The sequence below is a fragment of the Melospiza georgiana genome, chromosome Z (genome assembly GCF_028018845.1).
Source record: "Melospiza georgiana isolate bMelGeo1 chromosome Z, bMelGeo1.pri, whole genome shotgun sequence".
Taxonomy (NCBI): Eukaryota; Metazoa; Chordata; class Aves; order Passeriformes; family Passerellidae; genus Melospiza; species Melospiza georgiana.
In genome coordinates this window covers 14480799-14506505 of record NC_080465.1, presented here as the reverse complement: position 1 = coordinate 14506505, position 25707 = coordinate 14480799, and the positions used below count along the sequence as shown (strand labels likewise).

At 39.4% G+C, this 25707-nt stretch overlaps 1 protein-coding gene across 1 annotated transcript in view; it reads left to right on the top strand.

Moving 5' to 3' along the window:
* SVEP1 (sushi, von Willebrand factor type A, EGF and pentraxin domain containing 1) overlaps nt 1-25707 on the top strand; it is a 118283-nt gene that overhangs the window by 58001 nt on the left and 34575 nt on the right. Inside the window, exons 15-33 of the mRNA XM_058044230.1 lie at nt 1277-1465; nt 1797-2030; nt 2549-2710; nt 3414-3575; nt 4410-4571; nt 5116-5210; nt 6325-6421; nt 7050-7163; nt 8004-8117; nt 9016-9217; nt 10278-10435; nt 11516-11717; nt 12386-12561; nt 13917-14041; nt 17995-18118; nt 18641-18811; nt 20898-21071; nt 24076-24195; nt 24959-25135. Coding sequence (XP_057900213.1) covers nt 1277-1465; nt 1797-2030; nt 2549-2710; nt 3414-3575; nt 4410-4571; nt 5116-5210; nt 6325-6421; nt 7050-7163; nt 8004-8117; nt 9016-9217; nt 10278-10435; nt 11516-11717; nt 12386-12561; nt 13917-14041; nt 17995-18118; nt 18641-18811; nt 20898-21071; nt 24076-24195; nt 24959-25135 — 2958 coding nt within the window. The remainder of the gene's footprint in view (nt 1-1276; nt 1466-1796; nt 2031-2548; nt 2711-3413; nt 3576-4409; nt 4572-5115; nt 5211-6324; nt 6422-7049; nt 7164-8003; nt 8118-9015; nt 9218-10277; nt 10436-11515; nt 11718-12385; nt 12562-13916; nt 14042-17994; nt 18119-18640; nt 18812-20897; nt 21072-24075; nt 24196-24958; nt 25136-25707) is intronic.

Sequence of the window (25707 nt, the reverse complement as noted above, 5' to 3'; positions counted from 1 at the left end):
AGTCCATTTTTGTATGGCTCAGTGACCGTGTTGTACTGCTGTTATTCTTGGCTTTTCTGAGTCCTGTGAGGGTGCTGGGAGCAGAAAGGCTGAAAGTGGAGAACATACATTACCTATCTTAGCAGGAGACATTTTGGCAGATCCACATCAGAATCTGTCATAGGACCGTGTCTCTTCCACAGGTTTATAGTGGAGTTACTTGGTAGAACTTCCTGCTTGTGCTCACCTTTTATAATGCTTCACTCTGAGACCATTTGTTTGTGCTCAGACATGGGGCAGGTCTGGACATTCAGTCTGCAGTTGTCATCAGGGTAAGAATGAATGCTGATGACAGCTGGAACTAATCTTTAAAGGCATGTGGAAAAAACACTTACAGACGTGGAATTTAGTGTCCTATTCTCTTCTGGTTCATGTCAACCTCTTACCAAAATAACCTTGTTGCTGTTTTGCTAGGAGTTTCTCATAATTTTACATAATGGAAGCAGGAGAGAACTCTCTTCAAGGCATAAGAGACAGCAGTTTAGAAAATCAGTTGTGAAACACACAGTATTAACTTGTCCTAGTTACCACTGTAAACAAAACAATATTTGTGATGCTAACAGATAATCAGCAGATTTTTTTTTTGTCTTCATATCTTTAAAAAAATAATCTAGATCAATGAAATAGACCACATCCCTCTAGATTTAGTAATCATGAAAAAGTAGATTACATACACAAAATATTTTGATTGAAATCATGTTAGAGTGATGAAGGACATTAGAGAAGGGTGAATTTGCCTCACTGTGTATAACAAGAAATGCCATTCTGAGGGTAATACACAGACAGGGTGATGCCTTTTCTGAGAGGCCAGACAATGTTAGAACTGTTCAGGAGTTGTTAGTAGAAGATGCAGTGGAGACATGGCATAGTGTTAGTTGGCAAGAGGTGGAATCAAAGGCAATATGGAATTGTTGAAGAAGTTGCTGGCAGATGAGGGTGCATGTGGGGGTTCATGCAAGGCATGAAGAGAAAGAATTGCAATATGTGACTATTATAACTAGTTCTTTAAAGCTTTGACTGATTTCACCAGACTCGAGACCTCTAAAGTATCAGTCAGGAGTAAAATTTTTTGTTAGCAAAAACTCAGGTACAGTGGCCACTTGTACAGATTCAAAGCCAACACATGTCATCCAGAGCTTCAGACACATTATATTGGAGTTGCATTTTAGAAATAAGTGAGGGTACTTATTTTCCACATGATGTTGATTTCTTTTTGTTTTTTCTTAATGTCCCACAGGACCTGCTGGCTGGGGAACAGCAAACCACCTGGATTATTCCTATGGTGATTTTGTTGATGCTGTACAAGGAGAGGATTTACCCAAGCATCTCTCTGCCTCTGTAAAAGCAGCACCTGCTCGGGTCAAAAGGCATAAGCTGAATGTTCCAATGACTGACCAAAAAATCAAGTTAATATTTAACATCACAGGTGAGACAAGTCAAAGCACCAAACTTCTCTGCTTCCTTCTTTTTAAAATTTGTTTCTCTAAGAGATTCAGTAAAAATTCTTTAGCTCACAGAAGCCTGGTGAAGATGCAGATGGCAGTTCTCTGGATACATTTGATAGCCCCATTTCATCACAGACTTGATTCTTGAGGGAAAGATCACAGCCTCATTGTCATGGAGAATTTGTGCACATGGCCTCCTTTTCACTTTCCACTGACAAGCTTTAGTGCCACACTCTTGATAAGTTCCAGAGTATGCCAGAAGTTCTGACTGCAAAATTTGTATGTTTTTTGTGTTTGCTGTTTATATTCCAGCTAGCGTGCCACTGCCTGATGAAAGGAATGATACAGTGGAACTGGAAAACCAGAGACGGCTCCTTAAAACTCTGGAAACGATCACAAACAGGCTGAATAGAACTCTCAATAAGGAACCTATGTATTCTTTTCAGTTTGCATCTGAACTCATTGTAGCTGACACCAACTCACTGGATACCGAGAAAGCCTTTCTTTTCTGCAGGCCTGGTTCTGTGCTGAGAGGGAGAATGTGTGGTAAGCCAGATAACTTGTTTCTTATGTGTATTTAAAATCCTTTTGCAAAACAAGCTTTTAGAGGATGTTTGCAGAGGGTTATGATTTGACACAGTCCAGTGTTTGTGGTCTCCCATAACAATAAACTGCAAAAATGCTTTGCACAGTTTGACTTCCAAAGGATGTTTATATTCCTAACCAAGGCCTGTGGAAAAGGGATCCTTTGTACCCAGGGTTCCACTCCCAGGGGGAAATCAGGCATATCCTTGCTTGGCCATGCAGAGAAAACAGTGCTTGGTATGCAGTCTTTTAACCCTGTTAGTCCTGTGAGTGATGTGTAGCTAAGGTGGATATTGGACTCCATTTCTTGTGGATAATTAAATCTTTGCAGTGTTCCAGAGAGATATCTCTCTACCTGCTGGGGAACAGAGCCACATTTCATAAAACTTTGTTTGACTAAATGGGAACTCTGGGGGCAAGAGAGGTATGTATGATTTTTCACTCTGAGGGAAACTTAGGTTTCCAATATTACATTACAGTCAACTGCCCTTTGGGTACGTATTACTCCCTGGAACATCTTACCTGTGAAAGCTGCTGGACTGGATCCTATCAAGATGAGGAAGGGCAGCTGGAATGCAAAAGTTGTCCATCTGGTAGCTATACTGAGTATCTACACTCTAGAAGCATCTCCGAGTGCAAAGGTAGGGACTTCTGTCTTATTGGGACAGCCACTTGTGAATTCTTGGTGGCATCCTTTTGGACCCGTGGTGGAAGTACTGGAATGAAGCTAGCATGTGAAATGAGGAGCAGTCCTAATTGCACCTTAATGTATATGGAAATATATAAGTTTTCATCACTGCTCTACCATGCAGGATGCCCAGGCAGAGGTTCTGAGAAGAGTTGGCCTTTGATGCTTTGTTTAATTTCTGTCTTTCATTTCTGTAATTGCATTTTTCAGACACTAATACACTTAAAATAATTCCATTGTCATCCTTGCCAGCCACTTTCCATCCTACCCTACAGTGCTGAGGCATTGAACAGCACAGAACCGCTATATGTTCATGAGTTCTTCTGACAAGGAAATAGCTAGTTTGATTTAATTTTTATTGTCTTTATTGCCATTAGTTTTGTTGATTAAAATGAGTAACTGAGTTGCAGTAAGTAATCTGTGAGGCTCATTGCAGAGAAGTCACTTGTTAATAATTCATAATTGCACTATCAGTACACTACCACAACAGTCTTTTTTTTTGCTCTTTGTACCCATTAAGTCCTTCAGAGTAGAGTGTGGTCCAGAAATAAAATTCCTTGTGATGTGTATTGTGATTTCAACATTATTTTCAGAGATCAGAAGCCCTGTTTCCTGTTGGACATTGCTTAAACTTTCTGAACTGTTTTGCCTTGTAGCTCAGTGCAAGCAGGGAACTTATTCACCTAATGGCCTTGAGACGTGTGAAACTTGTCCACTTGGAACATATCAGCCTTCATTTGGCTCCAGGAATTGCATCTCTTGTCCAGAAAATACATCAACAGTAAAAAGAGGTGCAGTGGATGTCTCAGCTTGTGGAGGTTTGTAACAAAAAGGGTAATTAATTGTTTTTAGACTAAATATTAAAAATGTGTAAATTGTTGTTTAAATATCAGCTAATGTTATGCAATTCATCTGCCTGAGACTGAATTCCTATTCTGGTTAAGTGTAGACCAAGGAATATTTCCATCAAAATGATAGGTCATTTCCTGTTACCAATTCCCCTCCTTCTGATTCTCATATAATGAGGAATAAAATGAGATATGTGATGGGTACCTAAATGAAAATTTTTCCTTACAGAAGAGAAAGGAAATTGTCACTATTATTTCTCCATTGTTTTCTATACAAAAGTTCTGAATTTTAACACAGTTTTCTCAGTAATTTTTTCAAATAAGTTCTCCTCAATTGTCTTTGGCAAGCTTTGCCAGAAGAATTCCCAGGAAAATAGTCTGTAAGGATTCAAGGTGCAAAAAAGTCTTGTCTTTGTCCTTACTTCTTCTTGAAGGGGAAAAACCCAACAACTGAATCAAACAAACAAATTTTTAAAAAACCCCAACCAAACAATAACCAAAAAACAGGTGTGAAAGACAAAAAGTAAGTTCCATTTAAAAGCTGCCTCCAGAGCAGCAAAAGTAGTAGAATTAAATACTTCTCAGATATTGCCATAATCCTTTGAGAACAAGATGGCATCTCACAGAAGATTCTAAATTAACATTTCCCAGAGTTGTGAATTCCTGGCAGATTTCATCTTGTTCCTTTTAAATCTAAGAAGACACTATGACAGGAGAAGAAAAAGTGATAATAAAGAGGTGGAGGGAAGTAAGGTGCGCATGCAAGAGATCAGGTCACTCAAAAAGGTTTCCTTCCTCTTGCAGTACCATGTCTTGCAGGCGAGTTCTCTCGCACAGGTTTGACACCTTGCTACCCTTGTCCCAGAGATTACTATCAACCAGACCCGGGGAAGTCCTACTGCTTGTCCTGTCCCTTTTATGGAACAACAACCATTGTTGGTGCCAGATCCATCACCGACTGTTCAAGTAAGCCAAATAATCTCTGCTGCATGAAGTGATTAAGGGGAACATCTAAAACATATAGCCAGAAATAGTGCTAACAGAAAACATCCCACTTACTCTCTGGACTCTCTGTTTTCTAGCAGTGAAATTCTCAGCTGATTCTGCCTACTGGTGCTGCTTCTGGCTTTAAGACTAACTCTGATGCATGCCAAGGCTCAATAAACAGAGTATACATAAGCAGTGTGTGTGTACATTTCCTATGTGTACTATACAAATATACTATAGAGAGAAATATATATATATAAATATACACTAATACGTATGTGCATGCCTGTAACTGTATATAAAAAGACACAAAATATTTTTATGTGTACATACATGTATGTGTTTTAGAAATGTTTGTCCTTACATATTTTTGTAATGGGTACTGTAAAGTTTCTTTTTATCAAATTCACTTTTTTCAGCATTTCTTTAGGCACATTACTTACATGCACTTTTAATGCCCCCATGGAATAGGGACCTTGTTACAGAGTGTTATTAACAGTGCTTTCATATCTTTACTCTTTAGGTTTTGGCTCTACTTTTTCAGCAGCTGAGGAAAGTATGATGATGGTACCAGCCTTCCCAGAAAATATCAGCAAGCAGTATAAAGTCAGCAGTCAGGTAAGGACTGTGTTATTTTAAAGTGTTATTTTCCAGTGCTATCTCAAATGAAAGAAAAAGCACTTCATGCAGCAGTAAACAAGTAAGACCTTTTTAACGGTAATTCTTTTGCTGACTGAAAAGATGAAAGGAATGGTTAAGAGGGGAACACTCAAACTCTCTTTGTAATCATAGAAGCAGTTTCATTGAACAGAGGAAGTGGCATCAGCTGTTGACAGCCTTCACCTGATGTATTATGTAACTATTGCATCTGTAAAAGAAAAGTAAACTACATGGAAGAGGTTCAGACAATCTAGAAAAAATATATTGACTGTGTTCAGTCATCTGAGGACTTCCATATGCTGAGTTCCAGAAAATTCTACCAAGCATCTAAGCCTCAGATGTAAAATCTTGAGTTTACATGTTATAACACAGATACACTTGAGAGGAGGCAAGCAGAGCTCCCTCTGTTGTGAGTACCCTCTCTGAAATATGAGTGAAATTAGTGTAGTGACAATGCTTGCTAGAGATGCCTCCTTGCCCCCAGCCTCTCACCTCTAGTCTGTAACTTTGACAAGACTGCTTTGATTGAATTGGAATTTGGAATTGTGTAAAAAGGAGCAAAGTTGACTCGTGACAAATTTGGCCTGAACCATTATATAACCCAGGGACAGGAGACAAATTAATCTCCTGTAGTTTTAGCTGACCATTAACTTAAGGGCTTTGATGAATTTGGGTTTGCAAGAACAGCAGAAATAGTGCCACATGGTGAAATTCCCTGCCAGGCCACCTAATGGCCAGCAGCAGGAAGCGGTAGCTGATGTAGAGGGATGCAAAGTGGAGAACTTGCATATAAATGTAGTTTAATATAAACTGTGAATCATAGCTCAGACAGTTTTAAGGAGATTTTGTTAAGTAAAATGTAATTTTAAAATAATATTCAGATTTGCTGTATTTTTCAGTAGGAAAAAGCCCACAAATCGTTAGCATGCTGAGAATACAAAGGAGGAGCTAGAAGCTAAAGCTGGTGACTTTTTCATCCCATCTTTCCAGAGTGACTAATGGGGTATACGGTTTAAAACTAAAGTATTGTGCACCAGCTTTGCTGTAAGTGTATCATTTGTGCCTTTGGCAGGTCTTTCATGAGTGTTTCCTGGAACCATGCCACAATAATGGGACATGCAAGCAATTAGGAAGTGGATATATTTGCATATGCCCACTTGGATATACAGGTAAAAAAACTGGGAAGCAGGTGAAGTAGCTACTACTTCATGATGCCCTTAAAATGAGGATGTTTTAAGGAGCAAAGCATTTCAGTATAAGCCTAACTAATTGGAATATGCATCACATGTTTAGAATATACAAAAAATAGATACTTCTTCATGTCCTTGCTGAATTATGTTGTGTTTTGCACAAAAGGTTTTGAATGGGATTTCTTTTAATGGAATTAGTGGATGTGAAAATCCTATGACTTGGCAATATTTATGATTAACAAAAGCTAGAAATTTGCAGTCTTGACAGCGAGTTCCACCTGTACAGAGTCTGTACTTGTCTTCAGTTTTAGCTACCCAGTTGCTTTAAATCAAAGAGATGTCTTATAATCCAGGTGTATCAAGAAGTTACTTTTAATTGCCCCTCTCTGAAGCTGAAGTCTGTTGCCCAATGTGCATCACACCTTTCTAACAACATTTGTCTTAGGTCTGTGTTAAAGCACAACCTAATGAAAAGATTATAAACCTGAATGTCTGCTAATGTAGGCAATTAATCATGTTTTCCTACATTAGATAGTCATGGCATCCATTTTTCTGAAGAATTTTAAATTTTGGCTTCCAATTTTAAGTCCTTTATTTTGCATTCTAGGCTTGAAATGTGAAACACAAGTTGATGAGTGTAAATCATCTCCTTGTCAAAACAATGGAATATGCAAAGACGGCATTGGGACCTTTGTTTGCCACTGTCAATCAGGCTATTCAGGTAATTTGTTTCACTTCATAGCTTTTCTTCAGACAGGCTTGGTTTCTGTGCCAAGTAAGTAACACAAAGCACAAATGCTGTGTCATTCCACATCCAATTATAACAGGAAAACAATAGGATCTACAGCTTAGAGTAAGGTTCTACTATATGTGAATGGGTTTTGAAATAAAAGGGCAAGCATCCAAGGACAGAGTGTGGGAGTGTGTGCGTCTGTGTGTGTGCATGTACCCTTCTCCTTTGTGACATTTCTGGTCTGAAAAGAAGAATAAGGGTTAGGGAATTAGTGAATACTAACAGAGGAAGTGCTTGTGAAACTAGACACAGCATTTATGTGGTTGCTTTACTGCAGCCTTAGGAATAAGTGAGTGGACTTGTGATTATATTTTTTCTCATGCACATTGAAGGTATTGAAATTTGCAGGGAAACTAGCACACTCGAATAGCTAGCCAAAACAGCACCTGATTTCTAAATATGGAAATAAACTACTGAGGGATTGATTTTATGTGATTAAAAACAAGGTGCTGTGTTTTTCATTAGAAATGGTCCCCCCCACCATTCATATTTATGACTATACATTTGTCAACATCAGCAGTAGCTGGATAGGTTTTTAAACATTATAAAGATACACAGTGGACTTTGCATATTGATCCCAGCATCTAAATAACACAGATTATCTTTGGAGTGTTTCAGTAGTGCCGTCAATCACGTGATTTTGTCACCTGCTCTCAGTAACCTTTGTCATGCTCGTGGTGCAGTTTTGTTCTGCTGTCTACATCCAGTCACTGCAGCATGCAGTCTGTGGCTGTCTTGATCATGCCTTGTAATCCTGCGTGTTCAAAGGTCTCCTGTGCGAGGAAGACATAAATGAATGTAGCTCCAGTCCATGTTTGAATGGAGCCCACTGTGTTGATGGCAAGAATGGCTACCGTTGCACATGTGCAGAAGGGTTCACAGGTACACATTGTTCTCTTTAAGTCAGTTTTACTCTTTCTGACCAAAAACTGTGTCTTCCTACCCTACCCAAAGTATTTCCATCCCACTACTATATAGCAATATATATCTTATATGTTGATATGAATGTTAGTTATGGATGCTCCTTAGGTCCATCTAGTCTCTCAGACTCTCCATAGTCTGTGACTATGGAGTCACTAAAAGTGACTTCAGAAGGATTTTCTAAGTGCTAGATCTTCAATTATTAATTTTGCCATAAACTTGCTGTGTGATGTTAAGGAGCTAATAGCAGCATTTTAAAGGGTTCAAAATGTTGCTTTTAATTTTATTTAAAAATAAAAATATTTTAACAGTAGATAAAATGGTCTATATTAAAACTACTCCCCAATCCCATAGTCTGCTTTTACAGATTTCTATAACAAATACACATATCTGTTCATTATCATGTTGCCAACAATCTTCACTATAAAATCACATGCAGTTTCAGTGCTTGTGACATAGGGCCTCTTTCACATCATAAATCACAGAATCACATGTTTCTGGCTTTAACATCTCTCCTTAGAGTTAGGGTTTCAGCCAAATGTCTTTTATAGCAGGTTTTCATTAGTTGCTCAGAATAGTTTCTCAGGTGATTTCCTGGTTCACCCCAAATTAGTCACATTTAAATTTGACAGTTTGCTACATGTTACTTCTGTAACTGTTGAGATGGTTCCCATAATTCTTCTGTGTTTACTTAACCTCTGTTAATGGAGTCAATTCCAAACCTGCCTGGTGACTCTGATGTTTGCTTTTTCTCAGAAGATCACTACATCCTTTAAAAAAAGGAGATGGGTTAAGAATCTTTTTTCTTAGGTTAATTCAATCCAGAGCTGTTACTTTGTTGGTTTCTTTTCCCCCTCAGGTGATCACTGTGAAAGGGAGATGAACGAATGCCTCTCCAACCCATGCCTGAATAGGGCTGTTTGTGAAGATCGAGTTGGAAGTTTCTCCTGCAAATGTCTCCCAGGTTTTACTGGTGTCTTGTGTGAAAGAAACATTGATGAGTGTCTCAGCAGACCCTGTAGGAATGGAGCTACATGCAGAGATGGTATCAACAGCTTCAGGTGAAAAACAGATGATTGATGTAATATAATGTGGAAAGTCAGACATGTTGAGGTGCCTCAGCGTTCTCAGATTTCAACAAGCATATTTTGGCAGCCTGATCCAAAATAAGTGGTCCCTTTATGAAGAAGGAGATCTTAAAAGACAAGAAAATATATCCTAGTGTCTTGACTCTTAAAAATTCCAAGGAAAACAGCAAAGAAAATATGCAGAGTTTGAAATGTAAGCATGGTAGGACTGCATGGTTTTAGTACTGATCTTCCAAAAGATGTCCATTTTCCCAAACTTCAGGGGTGTATCTTGCTTTCCATTGGAATAATACATGATGACCAATTATGTACCTGGTAATACTACATTTCTATAGCTTGAAAAGCCACGGATAGCTGTACATAGTGAGCCTATAGAGGTTAAAATACAAACCCCAGTGGAAACTTCCAGCTATTTAATTTTATGATTTAGGGTATCTGAACTCAGATCAGAAGCTACAAATGCCGCCAGAAGTGTCATATCCTAGATCACTGTATAGGTAGATGGGCCAGCTATTAACATCTGTGTTTAGTTTAGTCTTTTCCCTCCCAAAAGCCCCAGAAGTTTTAGTGCCTTTCAAGCACCTTGGTTTTCCAAGTATCAGTTTTGGTGTCTTTATACTGGCTTGGTTTTCACTATATACATAGGTGACTATCTGAAAAGTTGAATACCTCTCATCATTAATTCTGTGTATGTAAGAGGTATGTTTTACTCGTGGAAGTGTAATGGTTATGTCTCACAATTTCATATAAAAAATGCAGGCTCTTTAAATATTGTATTGTCCCTGTCTAGACATGTTATTATGCAGTTAATAGAGTGCATGCTTAAGAGGAATGACCTCTTCAGCATGCTTATTATGCATGCTTAAAGAGGAATGACCAAAATAAAATTCCATTAATTCTGTAGTATATAATCTGTTGAATTTTTTTTTTTAGTATTGTTATATACTGTTCTCATTGGCAGATCTGGCCTCATAGCCAGAACTCTTTGTTATGATGGCTGTCACCTTTGAAGTGTGCTTCTCTTCCTCCATAGGTGTTTGTGTGTGACAGGGTACACAGGACAGAACTGTGAAGTGAACATCAATGACTGTGCCTCCAGTCCCTGCTTAAACCAAGCCACCTGTGTGGATGCCTTGAACTCGTACGTTTGTAAATGTCCCCCTGGCTTTACAGGCAGCAGGTGTGAAACAGGTACACAGGACTAAGTCTCAGAAAAAGGTGGCTTGACTAAGTCTCTGTGCAAGATTTTCACTGGCTGGGCTGATTTCATACAGCTTCCCCAGAAAGTAGATAGGATGGTGGGACTGTGAGAGGATGAGTGTGTGACTGCAGCATTAATAAGTGTAATTGCAGACAAGTAACAGCATGTGTCTGAGTCATTTCTTTTTTCTAAGGCATGGTTCTAGCTTTTTAATACCCTGTAGGTCTATTGAGTTTAATTTGTATTTGCTCTGTGTATCTGGGTAGATCTTTCTGTTTCTTGTATTTTGTGTAGGGCTTTGTATCACAGGGCTGGAGATTAGTAAGGGGTAGTCTTAGCTTCACAAGTCCTAAAGGCATAAAGTTCCCTACAGACAAAAGAGTATCAAGTTTGCTGTGGACAGGTGGCATGGGTCACACCCATAGCACAACTTCCTGGGAGATACTGGAGACCACAAGGCTCAAATCCCTCTCCCCGAAAATTAAAGTAGACAGTGAATCTCTAAACAGAAGCCATGCTGATTTCCAAAGACAGTAGAAGACATTTACACCTGCCATCCTATGTCAGAGTTTAACACCTACCTTTCAGGAGAGCTCCACTATATAACATTACATGTAGCATCTTTGCAAAGCATGTCACTGTGCATTGAACAGTAGCACAGAAGTGCTGTCCCATACCAGGCAGTGTATTTCAGTAAGTCCAGAACAGAAAAATCTTGAGTTATTTTGGGTTTTTTCTTCAAAGCTTGATTAAATGGAACCAGGTGATTATACGTCTTTATGTTGTTAGATGGTAGATGGATATGTCATTTCAGTGATTCAGTTCATGTTATTGCTAGATAAACAGCGTCTCTTCTAGATTTTTGTCTTCAAGCACTGTATTTTAGCCTTGGAAAGCTCTGTATGCTGGCTGATGTTAGACTACCAAAATTTCTTTCTATCTCTATTCAAGTTAGTGAATATTTTTTTGCAGGACTGCAGTCTACTTTATTGCATTTGCTTAGATTTCATTGGATTCTCTTTCCATGTTTGTGTGACTATTGTTCTGAATACTCTTTGTCTTCATTGCAGAACAGTCCTCTGGTTTCAATCTTGATTTCGAAGTCTCTGGTATCTATGGATATGTCATGCTTGATGGCATTTTACCATCTCTTGGTGACATCACCTGTACATTCTGGATGAAATCCACTGACACCACAAACTATGGGACTCCCATTTCTTATGCAGTAGAAAATGGAAGTGATAATGCATTTCTTCTGACTGATTACAATGGGTAAATCACAGTTTTGCTTTTCTATAGCTTATAGATGTCTTGGATTGATCAAGGAAGCAGTAGAACAGAAGTTTGAATGTAAGCTTTGCCTACTTTGGAATAGAAAAATCTGCATCCAACTCCCTTGACAGAGTTGTTTCTTTGTTTTGTTTTTCTTCTTGCTTTGTTCCCATCACTTTTTGCTCTATAGAAGAGTAATGACAAGAGAGCTGTGAATTTAGACAACATGATTTTTTTTTCCTGTACTATATTCACATCTTTTCTTAATGGCTCATTGAGACAATTAGTGGAACAAATGGAGCTCAGCAGTCAAAGTACTTCTGGCATGATTCTAAATGCAGAGTATGACTTGCACTTTTGCAAAAGCAATGTGACTTGTAGTGTGACTTCTAGTGTGACTCAACAGAAAAATTTAAGAATCCACTATGCAGCCATGACTTGAGCCTTCATATTTTGTCACAAAAGCATGTCACTCATCTCACCATGCTTTGCATATGATAGCCAACTTCCAAGACCTCTGTGAGATCTTTCAGGAGAGATTTCTCACATGATAGTTATTACATGCCTGTTATCTTGTTAGTCAAATAACATTTCTTTGAGTCATGGGGGACAGACCGTGCTTTTAAGGTAGCTGCATGCAGCTGAGTATGCCTGTGTCTTCCCTGCAGCTGGGTTCTTTATGTGAATGGGAAAGAGAAGATAACAGACTGTCCTTCAGTGAACGATGGTAACTGGCACCACATTGCAGTGACGTGGACATGCAGGGATGGGGCGTGGAAGGTGTACATTGATGGAAAACTGTCCGATGGAGGCAGCGGGCTCTCTGTCGGATCAAAAATCCCTGGTATGCTTTATTTGTATTATACCACATTTGGTTGCCTTCATTCTGTTTTTATTGCAGAATATGCAAGAAAATGTTTTGGTGTTTTTAGGATATATGCACATGTTCAGCATTTCTGAAAAGCTTATGTTTGCTGTTCTTGTTTTGTGAGGACAATTCCCCCAACTCAGCATCACTGAAGACAAAATGCACATTTCTGAGGTATACTGGTAGGGAGCTTGTTTTATGGACATCACAGTTTAGTCCACAAAGGAACATGTGCAGGGCTGGTTCTGGAATGGCTTTGTGAGAGTAAGTGTCTCACTCAACAAAAGACAGTTTATCTGGCATTTCCCTTACATATATATATTCAGGGTTTATTGACTTAGCCTTTTCCTATTCAGGCATATATTTGAAGTTATGTTTGTATTTTTTTCTAACAAGGTGAGGTTTGCTATTTCATCGTTTCTTCTCATCAGTTATCTATAGCGTAATATCCGAGGGCACAAAAAATAGTATCTTCAGCAATTAAAGAGCAATGAAAAGCTTGGTATCATTTGGCTGCAAAGACTTTTTGTTTTGGTACTGTTTGCATACTGCCACCATCCAAATTTACATAGAATTTCAAAATACTATTTCATTAAAATAAAAAATACAGTATTAAAGCATTTTAGTCCATGACCCTTACATTTGCCCCTGTCTTTCCCACTTAAATTGGAGTTCTCTCCAGAGATAAGACCTAAGTGTGATGTCTCCATTACTTTTTGACCTTGTCCACATATCCTATGATGTAGAAGATGCATGTTCACATGTTAATGGACAAGGTGAATAAATTTAATTTGTGACCCATGTCTCAGAGCATTAACTAAGCATTAATTAAGTATGGAATAATACTCCCACACTGAAGGTAGTTAATGCTCTGAGACATGGCACACAAGGGGGGTATAGAATCATATTTGACCTGTATGAGTTTGTAAGCTTTTGTTTGAAGCAGGAACTGTAAGTTGGTATTGTAAAATGGGCTCCACTTGCTCAAAACTGCATTTTATTGCTGTGTGTTGTGTTGCTGTGTGTTATGCTTCAAATACTGAACTATAAGGGATCTCATTGAGCGAATATCATTCCTGAAGCAGCCATAGGTGATTTCTGCTCCCATATGAGTTTGACAGTCACTTCCAAATTGCTATGTTGACGTTTCTCAGTCTAACATAAGTCTTCCAAGAGCTTTTGCTGAGAGAGTTTGAAGGCGGCTGGTCTTCACTGCAAAATCCAAGTAACATAGGGCAGCAAAAATTTTTGTTTTGTTTAGTTTTTAATCTTCTTATGGGATCCCTGCTGTAAGGCTTTGTTTTCTACCCTTCTTCAAATTCTGAGTTTAGGTGGCGGTGCACTTGTGCTGGGTCAAGAGCAAGATCAAAAAGGAGAAGGATTCAACCCAGCTGAATCTTTTGTGGGCTCCATCAGCCAGCTCAACATTTGGGACTATGTACTTTCTCCACAGCAGGTAAGTCCTGAGTGCAGTGTTTGAGCAGAGAGCTCTGAACATAGAGAAGGCACTCTAGGTCAGCATACTGGGGAGACTCCTACTCCCACAGAAGTCAGTGGGACCAGATGGAGTTCTGGCTTAGGGTAATAAGCTTAATGTAGTTAGTAAAGTAGCTTTAAGCAGAACTAAGCCTGGTAAAATCAACACTGAGTCACCTTCTATTTTGATTGAACCTTTCTGTAGTATGTGCCTTCAAAACAGGAAGGAAATCATGCATAAAAATTAATGCTAGAAGAGAGAGAAATCCAGTGAAATAAGTAAAGTGCTTGTTTTACAGACTACATACAGTTTCCTCATTCTGCTGTTAAAACTTCAGAGGGGAGACATCACAATTTCAGTCAAGTAGACACTGAAAAATCTGAGCTTTATAGTTTCAGAAAAAGTCTGAAAGGGCAGCATAACTTAATATGGAATTACACCTAATCAGGTACCTAAAATAAAAGCTTGGCAGCACCAAATTTCCACTGAGTTAAAAATTAATATAGACTGAAAGATGTCTGCAAGGACAGTAATCCCTCAGCTTTTCTGGGAGCCAAGCTTCAGTGCTCAGTTATCCTTAAGTGGAATTTGTTTCTCTATGCCTAGTTGGGACCTCCCACTTCCATTTATGACTACTGCTTGTGTCTTCCACCATGCACTGCTGTACAAGCCTGTCTGTACCTGATCATCTCCCAGTACACACAGGGCTGCTGAGAGATGTCCCCATAGCTGCTTCTGCTCTAGGCTGAGCCAAGCTCTTCTCCCAGGGCAAATGTTCCATCCCATCTCTGAGCTTGCTCCAGCTTGTCTTTCTTGCTGTGAATAACCCAAAATGGAATGTAGTAACTTCATATGTGATCTAATAAGGGCTGAGAAAGAATAATCACTTCCTGGGTTTTCTGATGGTAACCCTATTCACACAGCCAAGGATGCTGTTGGTCCTCAATATTTGCCCAGTGCATAGCTGGCTAATACTCAGCTCACTGCCTGCCAGAGTCCCTAAGTTCTTTTCCACAGAGTTCTTTTCCTGGTCTTGGCTTTCCTCTTTCCTCACCTATATTGTTCAGAATTTTTTTCCTTCCCATTTTTCCTTGTTGAGTTTTTGAAGTCCATCTTTACTCCAGCCTGTCAAAGTGCCTATGCATGCAACTCTGTCCTTGAGCACACTGATTGGTGATATTATCACCAGCCTGATATTATCTGCAAACCTGAGGACAGTGCTCCATTGTTGGAATCCATAAAGTTAGAGGGTTTTTAGGAAATGGTTAAAAAAGTATAGGCCTCAGACTGAAGTTTTGTTAGCATTGCAGATACAGCAGAAAAGTTTCCCAAGCAGTAGAGCATATGTGACAAATAACAATAGGCCTCTGTAGAATTGGCTTTTGGATGGCAACAAGGTTATTAATGTATATCTTTAGAAGGTTAGCATGAATAGAGCTCTGTTCTTTGTCTCTTATGAACCAGTCTTTGTTTTAACTACCATTATGTGTGTTTTATAAGATTAGATAGAATGCTTGTCAAAATGTGTTGTTCTATGTATGATTGGCTGAAATCTAGACTGAGATGGTTTTATGTCATTCTGTATTACCCCACCTTCTCGGGCATTCCCTGTGGATCAGCAAGCTGTTAACATCTTGTCTCCATTGTCTAACAATGTCTTGAGACTGATGTGCAAAAAATAAAAAAGCTTTTCACTGGTCTGGTTTGTCCAGTGTTGTCCATATTTGGACATTCTGCCGCGGCAAGTGGGTTCCTTTATTAAAATGTGGGTTCCTGACACAATTGGACATATATTCTCCCATATATACCTGAACCTGACACTCCATCACTGCTTCCTGCTCATTACTATTTCAATCCTAAAGGTCAGAAGTGCTAAACTGTTGATAATACTTGAACAACAAAGACAAATGTTTAAAGTTAGAGAAATTTCTTTGAGGAAGAATCTTTGGATTACAAAGTTTTGCTCTTTTCCTGATTTTTCTTAAATTTGCATCACTAATTGATGGTTTATAGCTGTTTGTTGTCCCTGACCCAAATAAATAGCATGAATAGGAAATAATAGCATGAATAGGGAAAAAAAGTAAAGCAGAATCTTTGCTTCCAGCACCCATATGTCTCCTCCATTTATTTCTCTGTATTTTTACTACTTTGCCTCTCTGACAGGTTTAAAGCTACCCAACTACCTGCTGCAGTTCTTGACTTTTAGGGTCACCAACTGTTGCATTGCCAAACAGATCTTCAAGTTTTTGTTCACTAGCAGTTTTGAAGCTGATAAGTGTACATGTGATTTTACAGGGCAACTGGTAAAGAGTTTTAAGTACAACTTTCTGAAACTTTCTCAGTAGTTTCCCCTGTTTAATGACAGGTTTGATTGAATTCCCACTTGCTTGAGACGCAACAGTTAGGACAAGGAAGAAAATCCTGCTGTTCATTTATAGTATCCATGTTGCTCATCTGAAAAGACAGATGTAAAACCAGACAGGAAGCTGAGTCAAGCTTCCTATACAATTTTTACCTCATTCATTTCAGAGCTTGGAATAGTAAAGTGCTATTGTAATCTGTAATCATTAGGTATGTTCTGGCCAGCTGGAACTATTCATTAAGTCTTAACTTTCTATTCTCAGCCATAAAGGAAAACAGGGTGACAGAATAGGTTGCTTAGTGAATAAATGATGGTGGAATCTAGGCTTTAAGATTTTATTCGCATGCTTTAGTTGTTTATTCACTTGCACATTAATTTTGTATAGGTAAACTGTCACTCTGGTAGCTTTGTTGCTGAATAGACAGCAACAGAAATATGAGTTGTGTATAGGAAACTGTGAGGTCCTTTCTGGCCCTCTGCTATCCATCATATGCCTTGAAAGAGCTGATTCCCAAACTTGTTTTTCCTACATTGGAAATATTTTCATGCAGATTCCTTGCAATTTGTTTGCAGCCTTTGGCCTAAGCATCTTCCATTGGCACAGATTGCTGAAATGAGAACTTTGAAATGGCCTCAGAATAAACAGAGAACGTTGGCTCCTTCTCCAACTATACTGACGGTATAAAAGTCTAACTGACTGCTAAAAGTCCAATCGGCCTCAATGGGTTCAGAGTAGGGACAATATGAGAACAGATCACTCCAAAGTTCATGATGTACCTTTCTGTCTCACAAGGGCAGACACTGTAGAATATTATTCTTGGTTGAATTTATCTGCTGGAAACTTGACAGAAGGCAATCACCCATCTGAGAAAACTTTTCTGTGAGAGACATATGACCAGATCTTCTTTCAAGATACTAATCTGCTGTTGGTCTAATAGTGTGTTCCTTTGTTTCTCCTGTACTTAGCTGGCCTATATAGTTCCTGTTTCTATACTCCATTACTTATATCCCCATCCCACTTTGGTTGGGCCTTGCCTACAGTGTTGTACAGAGTCTAGTTAATTCAGTTCACAAAACTTGTGTTCTGGAAAGAACTAATTGCCTTATTAAGCTTCTCCTTTTTGTGTTTCTGTCCCTTATATATGGTGCAGGGCTAGCAGTTTTCAGGATACAGATCTTGAACACTAAGTTCTTTTTGGCTCCTATTTGACATTTTCTGCAAATAGATAAGTGTTCTCTTCAGGTTGCAGCCTCATTACTGTCTTTTGGTGTGACGTAGATGTGTTCTTCTTTTACAGTAACAAATGCAATTGTGTCTCAAGAGCTGTGTTCAATACCTTGTTTGTATGTCAAGTAGTCCTTCAGGTAGTGACTCAGCCATATCTAGGTGCCTTATAAGAACAGAATAATAAGTACTTCAGCCAGGAACCTCTTGTGCTAGAAAAGATGAGCATTACTCCCTCAAGGATCTGTTCTAGTGCTGCATACACGCATGAAGGGAATATTTTTTTTAATATCCTTTTCCTACACTGTCCTCAAACATATCTAACCAACTTTTTTTAATCCATAGGTAGAATCTCTGGCTACATCCTGTCCAGAAGAACTGCAAAAAGGAAATGTACTAGCCTGGCCAGATTTCCTGCCAGGAGTTGTTGGAAGAGTGAAGATAGATTACAAGAGTATATTTTGTGCTGGTTAGAACTTTACTTCCTAGAACCCATTTTTTTCTGAGCAACACTATAAGGCTCTTTTATGGGGTCAACTAGCAAACTTGCAGCCTTTGCTCCACTAACCTTGAATAAATTATTTTGATTATTTGACACTTAGAACATGCAGTCCTTCATTCTTCAAATTCCAGGATTTTGTAACAAAAGTTCATTGAAATCTATGACAAAAATTTATTGCTTCCTGAATTGAGATGGGAAAGGAATGAAGATAGTAGTGGACCAGGAAAAAATAATTCCTGCCTTTTATTCTAATAATTATTGTATGATATTAAAATACTTGCTGCCTCCTTGCTTCTTTTTCTGTAGATTCCTTTTCTGATTTTATATGTTGATGATTCTCAATACCCTTTGGACCCATGGGATGTAGCGTGCATAACATTTCTGAAAGCTTTTTCCTGGGTGAACTTATACGGTATCAATCACATAACCAGTTTGTTCATTTCAGCATGTAGCTGTACCTCTTACTGAATGCATATATTCTGTTCACAGATTGTCCATCTTTGCAAGGATCCATACCTCATCTGCGGGCCTCTTCTGCTGATTTAAAGCCAGGGTCAAAAGTGAGCCTTTCCTGTGACCCAGGATTCCAGATAGTGGGAAACTCTGTTCAACACTGCCTTAACCTGGGACAGTGGACACGGCCCTTTCCCCGATGTGAAAGTGAGTTGTCTTAGTGAGCTGGCAGGATTAGGAAACCCTGGTGTTTATTTGGATCCTGTCACTATTCATGGCCTGGGGTTTTTTTGCAGCTATCATGCTCTTGAATCCATTCATGTTACAGCATAAACAGGTATGCTTAAAACTAAGCTCATGTTTTGCTGAGCAGAAACTGTATCATGACCATGTTCTTACATGTTTTTCAGCCAGTTTCTAACATCCATGGCTGTTAGAGAAATTAGTCCACTTGGATCAGCAGTCTGGTACTTTCCTCCCCAGTGGCATTAGGAGTGTGAAAGATGCACAGGAAATGCTAAAATATCTCTGTGATTTTTGGATGTCACTGAGAATGCCTGGTTTGAAGTAGAAGCCTTGACTTGAATAAATTATGACCTAATTTCTTTATAGGCTGCATATATTTCTTTTAGGGCTTGGAAGTGCTCCAAGATTTACCGTATTTCTTCAAAGAAAGTGAGCTGTATGCATTCAGGCTGCCAAGTTTCTTTTGATTATATGATTCCTGCTCCTGCTTTCCCCTTTCCTTTGGTCCTCCTCTGTTGTGACTGCACATATGACTGCAGTTGCTTGTGTTGGAGCTGATTACATTTTTCATTTCAGCAGAATAGAAAATTAGCTCCAGAAGCAGATATTGCATAATCCTAGAATTTATATGTAGTTTGGAGGAAATCATCAAATTTGTTAAAAATGCCTTTAAAATAATTTTTATCTAAATTTTAATGTCTTCCTCTTTATTCAGTAATTTGTAGCAAAAGTCTCATCTTCTGTATAATTTAGGGCATGCCCATGAGGATTTACCCAAAAGCAAGTCCTGCTGGGCAGAAGGAAAGCTCACTGGCAGAAACAGCTTTGCACTTTCTTGGCGTGTAAGCTGTGACAACCACCAGAATCCTGTTAGTGTTTCTGTTTTCTCTGCATTGGGCCAAGCAATTTTACCTGCTGAGCGCAGAACTGAGACAGAAGAGGGCTGACTGCCACAAACAGGCTGAGTAGATGAAGGCTAGACTTGCCCACTGGCCTTTAAGGTACCTGTTCTACAAGGACCTGATGAATCAAAGTTACTTGAAGATACCTATTTCCTGCATAATGAACTACAGGTTTATACTAATGGTGTAGGCCTGAAAAAGTACTGACTGAATCAGGCTCAGTGTAATCACTGTCTTCACCCACCAGAATCCTTTTCCTCTTCTTGGTGCTAAATACTTCCAAAACCACAGGTGCCTGAGAGCCTGTCTTTGTTACAAACTCTCCAGCTCTATTCCTTCCCAGCAAGTGCTTGGCTTCCATAACTATAGGCTTTAAATTCTTGTTGCATGATCCTTGCATGCAGCTAGGGGACTAGGACTTACTGTAACCTGTGTATCTACAAAGATGACCTGTGTAGCTGTTGGAATAAGTTTAAGCCTTTTTGATTGAGATAAAGATGCGTAGAAGAAACTCTGCTAGAATAAATAAAAACCTCTGGTAGGCAGGTACAGGGATGATTTCTGCTGTCACAACTGGGATCAGATGGGATTATTTACTATAGTCAATCTAAGGGATGGCCAGGTTTGTATGTGAAGTCAGCTCCAGTCTCTCCATCATTCATGCACTCCCTCATCTCAGGTCAGGACTGTAACTCTTAGCACTCTCTGTTGGCTACTTTTGCAGTGTTGAAGCACAGCAATCCTGAGCTTGATTTTCAGCAAAGGGAAGTAACAACAACAAGGCAAACTCACTTTTCTTTTTTCTTTATAATTCACCAAGGATTATTTCTTATCAGAAGTGTTCTGTGACTGAAGGGCATCTGCTCAGATCTCAGCCACAGATGTCTCCTCAAGAGCTAGCAAAATTTTCTTAGCAGAAGCTGGAAAGTCCTTTAAGACTCTTATTGAAAAATGCCCAGAAAACAAGACCCTCCACTAGACCTGGAATTGATTAGCTACTTCAGAAAAGGACTGGGCCCTCTTGCTAATGGGATTGTACAGCTGCAGAGAAAAACATGCAGTAATGGCTCTCATGTGGAATTATTCTGAAGATGATGTGTGTTTGCTCTGCTAATGCCTGTGCCCTCTTTTCACCCATCCTGCAGGAATCAGCTGTGGAGTGCCTCCAACTTTAGAAAATGGATATTATTCAGCTGAGGACTTTTTTGCTGGCAGTACTATTACCTATCACTGTAACAGTGGCTACTATTTGTTGGGTGACTCCAGGATGCTCTGCCTGGACAATGGAAGCTGGAACAGCATTTCACCATCATGCCTTGGTAAGAAGTGCCATACATTTGGCTGCATGCACTGACAATCTCACAGTTCTCCTGTGCCCTTAGGTTTGAGCAAACATTCACTCTGAAATTGTGGAGGCTAACCACAATCCCACAGTCCAAAATATTCATTTTTCTGGAATAACATGCTCAGCCTTACATGAAACCAAAACTACATTCTATCACCTTTTTCTGTCCATCCTCTTGTCTGCTCCACATCTTGCTTTTATCAAATATATATAAAATTATATAGGCCTGCATTGCACTCCCAACCTTTCTCCTTCCATGTCCTGCAATCCTTGCATTCTGTGCTTCTGACCTGTGCATTTTGTTGCTCTCCAGCATGCTGTCAGTGTCTCATGCTCTCTGACCAGGTTCTTTTAGAAATTTCACACATGGACATTGTAGTATTTAATATCAGATTTACTGACCTGAGGACAGTAGATACTGCACAGGATTTCCAATCAAGCTGAGTGATACCTAAATATACTGCATAGCACAAGAGAAACAAATTCAAGTTACTTAACAAAATACAGCAATTGTAATACACAGTTTAGGTATAATTCCAGTGTGTTTTGCATTATCAAGCTCTGTAATATGTTCACCCTCATGACCTTGCACATCCCCAGTAGCTGGGAATGAATGTGTGAGTTAAGGCCAGCTCAAGCCCATTGGTACTTGTCTGACATTTATACCTCATGTTGACCATGTGTTCATTTCCACTCCTCTGTGTTGGTCTGGCTAACTCAGAAGACATTCACACTCTTTAAGGAGCTCAAGGAGAAGCATTTACACTGTCAGTTGATCCACTCAACTGTTAGTTGATGTTTACCTGAACAAAAGGCCACCTTGCTGTCTCCTTAGTCCCTAACTTAATGGGAAGATCACCTCTGCCAGTGTTCTCTGAACTTTTTCTCTGTTGTGGAGGATTTTTGCTGGGTCAGGTATGCCTGCCAGGAAGAAGCAGCTACAGCATTGAGAGCCCTGGGAGTACACTTGTGACCGCAGCTCATCCAGTTGCCACACCTTAACTTACTCGCTGGTCAGTTGGGTCTGATGTGCCAGGTACAGTGGCACAAGCTGAAAGGTGTCAGAGGCTGGCATTGGACTGTGTATCGAGGACTGGGTGTCACTGGCCTTGCAGGGCCATGTCTCCAGCATTCCCCTGCTGAAATCCACTACCTAGCTGTACTTGGATTGCTGCATCTGGTTGTGCTGGATCATAGCCATGGGAATTGCGCAGCAAAAAACTGGCAAGATTTGTGTTTGACTCCTAATTCTTTGTAGGTATAGCACATATTTTTTTCAGTCAAGACAAGCAAAAGAAAATACCAAAGTTTTTTAATTTTGCCAAAATTCACTTTGGAGTAGGATCCCTCTAGTTTTGTAGCATCTTGTCCAGCAGCACTTCTTCAGAATCTACAAACATCATCCCAGGTACGTCAAGGCTGTCCAAATAGTTCAACTTCCATGTTGTAGGAGTCACAACATTCAGAAGGAAAAAGCCTGCACCCCACCTTCCAGCTTGCCTTGTCTCTCCTAAAGCTACGTTATGGGAAAATGAAAACAAGAGTGGATTTGGCACCCTGACCCACCATTTACCTTTCTGACTCATGCTTCAGGGAGGTGCTAGCAAATCCTGGCACACCTATGCCCTGAAGCATTCCTTTTGTTCTGTTAGGGTCTGATTCACCGTGTAGTTCCACCCCACTGGAAGCCTCTTGCCTAACAAGACATTACAGAAGAAGCAGTCATTCCAGTTCTGCTGTGGCAGCACTTTGCATCCTCCTGGTACTTGTGTAGTTGGCAACTGTCTTGGTATTACAGTGCAGCTGTCATCCTGCATATCAGAAAGAAGCTCCTTTTCTTTTCAATGTTTTGTGGTCCTTTCATGCTGATCAGACTCATCCAGTAGTGAAGAATAAACCCTCCAATTCAATAAATCTTCTTGCTTTTTTAACCAGTGATTTTTTACTGGAAATGGGCAAAGAACCCAAACTGTGTTTCTGCATGGCATACCTTGATCAACAAGGGTCCTGTAGCAGGACATTTAGATTAAGAGTTGTTCTACCTCTCACTAACAGTATGAAACAAGCATTTTTATAGAGAAGAATAATCCCTGATGCCAGCACTTTTCAATTAGATACTTTGAAATTCATTCTTTGCAATTTTGACTCATTGTTTTCATACCAGGGATGTTTTCTTACTTAATCCTTGTCTAGATTAAAAGATTTTATGAAGTATTCTGCAGTGAGGGGCGTTTTTGCGGGGGGGGGGGGGGTTGTTTGTTTGTTTGGGGTTTTTTGGTTTGCTATTTTTTTTGCAGCATGGCATCAAACTACATGGATCATAAATTACCAGTTCGGATTTCTAGGTACTACTATCATGTAAATAGCTAATTATAATAACTAATATATTTTGAATTATTTTTAACACTTCTGGCAACTGCAGGCTCTTTTTGGGCCTAGTCTAAGATATTAGAGCTTTCATCAAACATGGGTTTTCCTGTCTAATAGACAAGTTTTAATAGACAAAAGACAATAAACAAGACTAAGATTTCCTGTCTTATAAGTAGGAAGGTTGAGATCAAGAGGATTTCCCAAGCAAGAGTTTAATGCAAAAATCCTTCCTTAGGGTGTCTACGCAGACTAGTAGTACAATAGTTACAATATCTGTTCTTTTGCAGTTTGGAAACCAGATACTTTATGTGGAAGTAGTGACTGAAAGTTAGTAACATGTATCTCTGATTTTCTCATGTTGTGCAATACTGCTGAGTAAATTATAATTAAAACTACAATGAAACTTTACAGTGTGTTATAAATATTTGTTTAAATATTAAGTATTTTTACCAATGGATGAAAAATGTGATTGCAGTAAGTGATTTTTAATTGTACTACTTAAAGTAATTCCTCTTGACAGTAAGACAGAAATTTAAAGCAAATGCTTGCTACAAATAACACACTAGAGACATGGGTTTTGTGGGTTTGTTTTGTTTTGTTTTTTGCAGATGTTGATGAATGCGCTGTTGGATCAGATTGTGATGAGCACGCATCTTGTGTCAACACAAACGGATCCTATGTTTGCACTTGCATCCCTCCTTACACGGGAGATGGTAAAAAATGTGCAGGTATGGGAAAGAAAAACATCCATCTAGCCTTTCCAAGATTCTATATAGGCCAGTATCCTGCCTTCCAGTTGCGAGACAACAATTGATATCTAGGACAGACATGCTTTCATCTCCAGGTCGGTTTAGTCTGGATGGGGCTGTGATAGTGTCTCCTTTTGTTTCTTGAAAACTCACCTCTCTGTGAGGATACAGCTGCCACTGGGATGCTGCTCCAAGACATACACACATGCAAAAACCTAATTGTGTGCTGAGCGCAAGACCTGGGAAGGCCACACTGTTTCACTTCTCAGAGCAGAGCTGCGCAGTGAAGAAACATTTTAACACAGGCTTCTGAGTAGGGCTAGAGCTACCTGTAGAAACATTAAACAAGGTAACTTTGGAAGAAGATAACTAGACAGTGGCATAGGTTGGCATAAAAGGTAGTTGAGCAGTTTTCATTTTCAGGGATGGACATGCTGGAATGGGCTTTCCCTCACAGAGGGAGAAATTACTGTAAGATATGTTTGCTTCTGACAAGGAATGCAAACTCAGTTACAGAGGGCTTTTCCACATCCTTAAACTTGGAGATTAGCTTACTTGCATGAGTCTTCAGTCATTTACATATAAAAGAGAAAAGGCTGTAAACTTCTTATGTAAACTACTTTAATGTTTTCCATATGCTTTGCCTTCTACTTTCAGCAAATTCCCAAGGATATCTCTTGTAATTTATTCATAAAACCTGACACATAAGTATGTTATTTGTAGTTTCCCTCTTTTTCCTCAGAACCTGTGAAATGCCATAATCCAGGAAATCCAGAGCATGGTCATTTACATGGGGATACTTACAGTGTTGGTAGTCAAGTAACATTTTCCTGCAAAGAAGGGTTCCAGCTGACAGGAGTGATGAAACTTACTTGCATGGAGTCCGGACAGTGGAGCAACCCAACACCCTATTGCGAAGGTTGGTTCCTAGGGGTAATGCATGCTGAAATGTGACTTTAACATTAGACAGATGGGAGGGGAAAAGTAATAGTGAAGAGCCGTTAGAGACCATGGCAGCTTATGAAACCCTGTCCTAGCAGATCTGGATGTCAGTGTTGAAGTCTTTGCTCTCTTAAGACATAAGCACAGTTGTCATGTCTGTAGTGGTTCTCTCTTACGCAGATTCTCCAGTGCGTCAGAGGTATAGACTCAGTCTAATGCAAGCATTAGAAGTGTTCTTCTAATTCTAATTCTTCTCCACCCAGCTTTCCATTTTCAAGCAATTAATCACTTCAAGACCAGTAAATGTCTCAGTGGATTAAAAGCAACCTGAAAGGACAGGCTGATGCATGTACATAGTCATGGTATAATAGCAGAAATTGTTTCTTTAGAAAACCAGAACAAATGAGATGAAGCAACAGGTAAAGTGAAGAGTTGACAAAGAATGTCTGAGCAAAAAAACAATTACTTTGTCCATAGAGAGAGGTAGATATGGACTCCTCTTGATAACCAAGCATGTGGTTTGTAGCGTAGTTATAACTGCCTACTTCC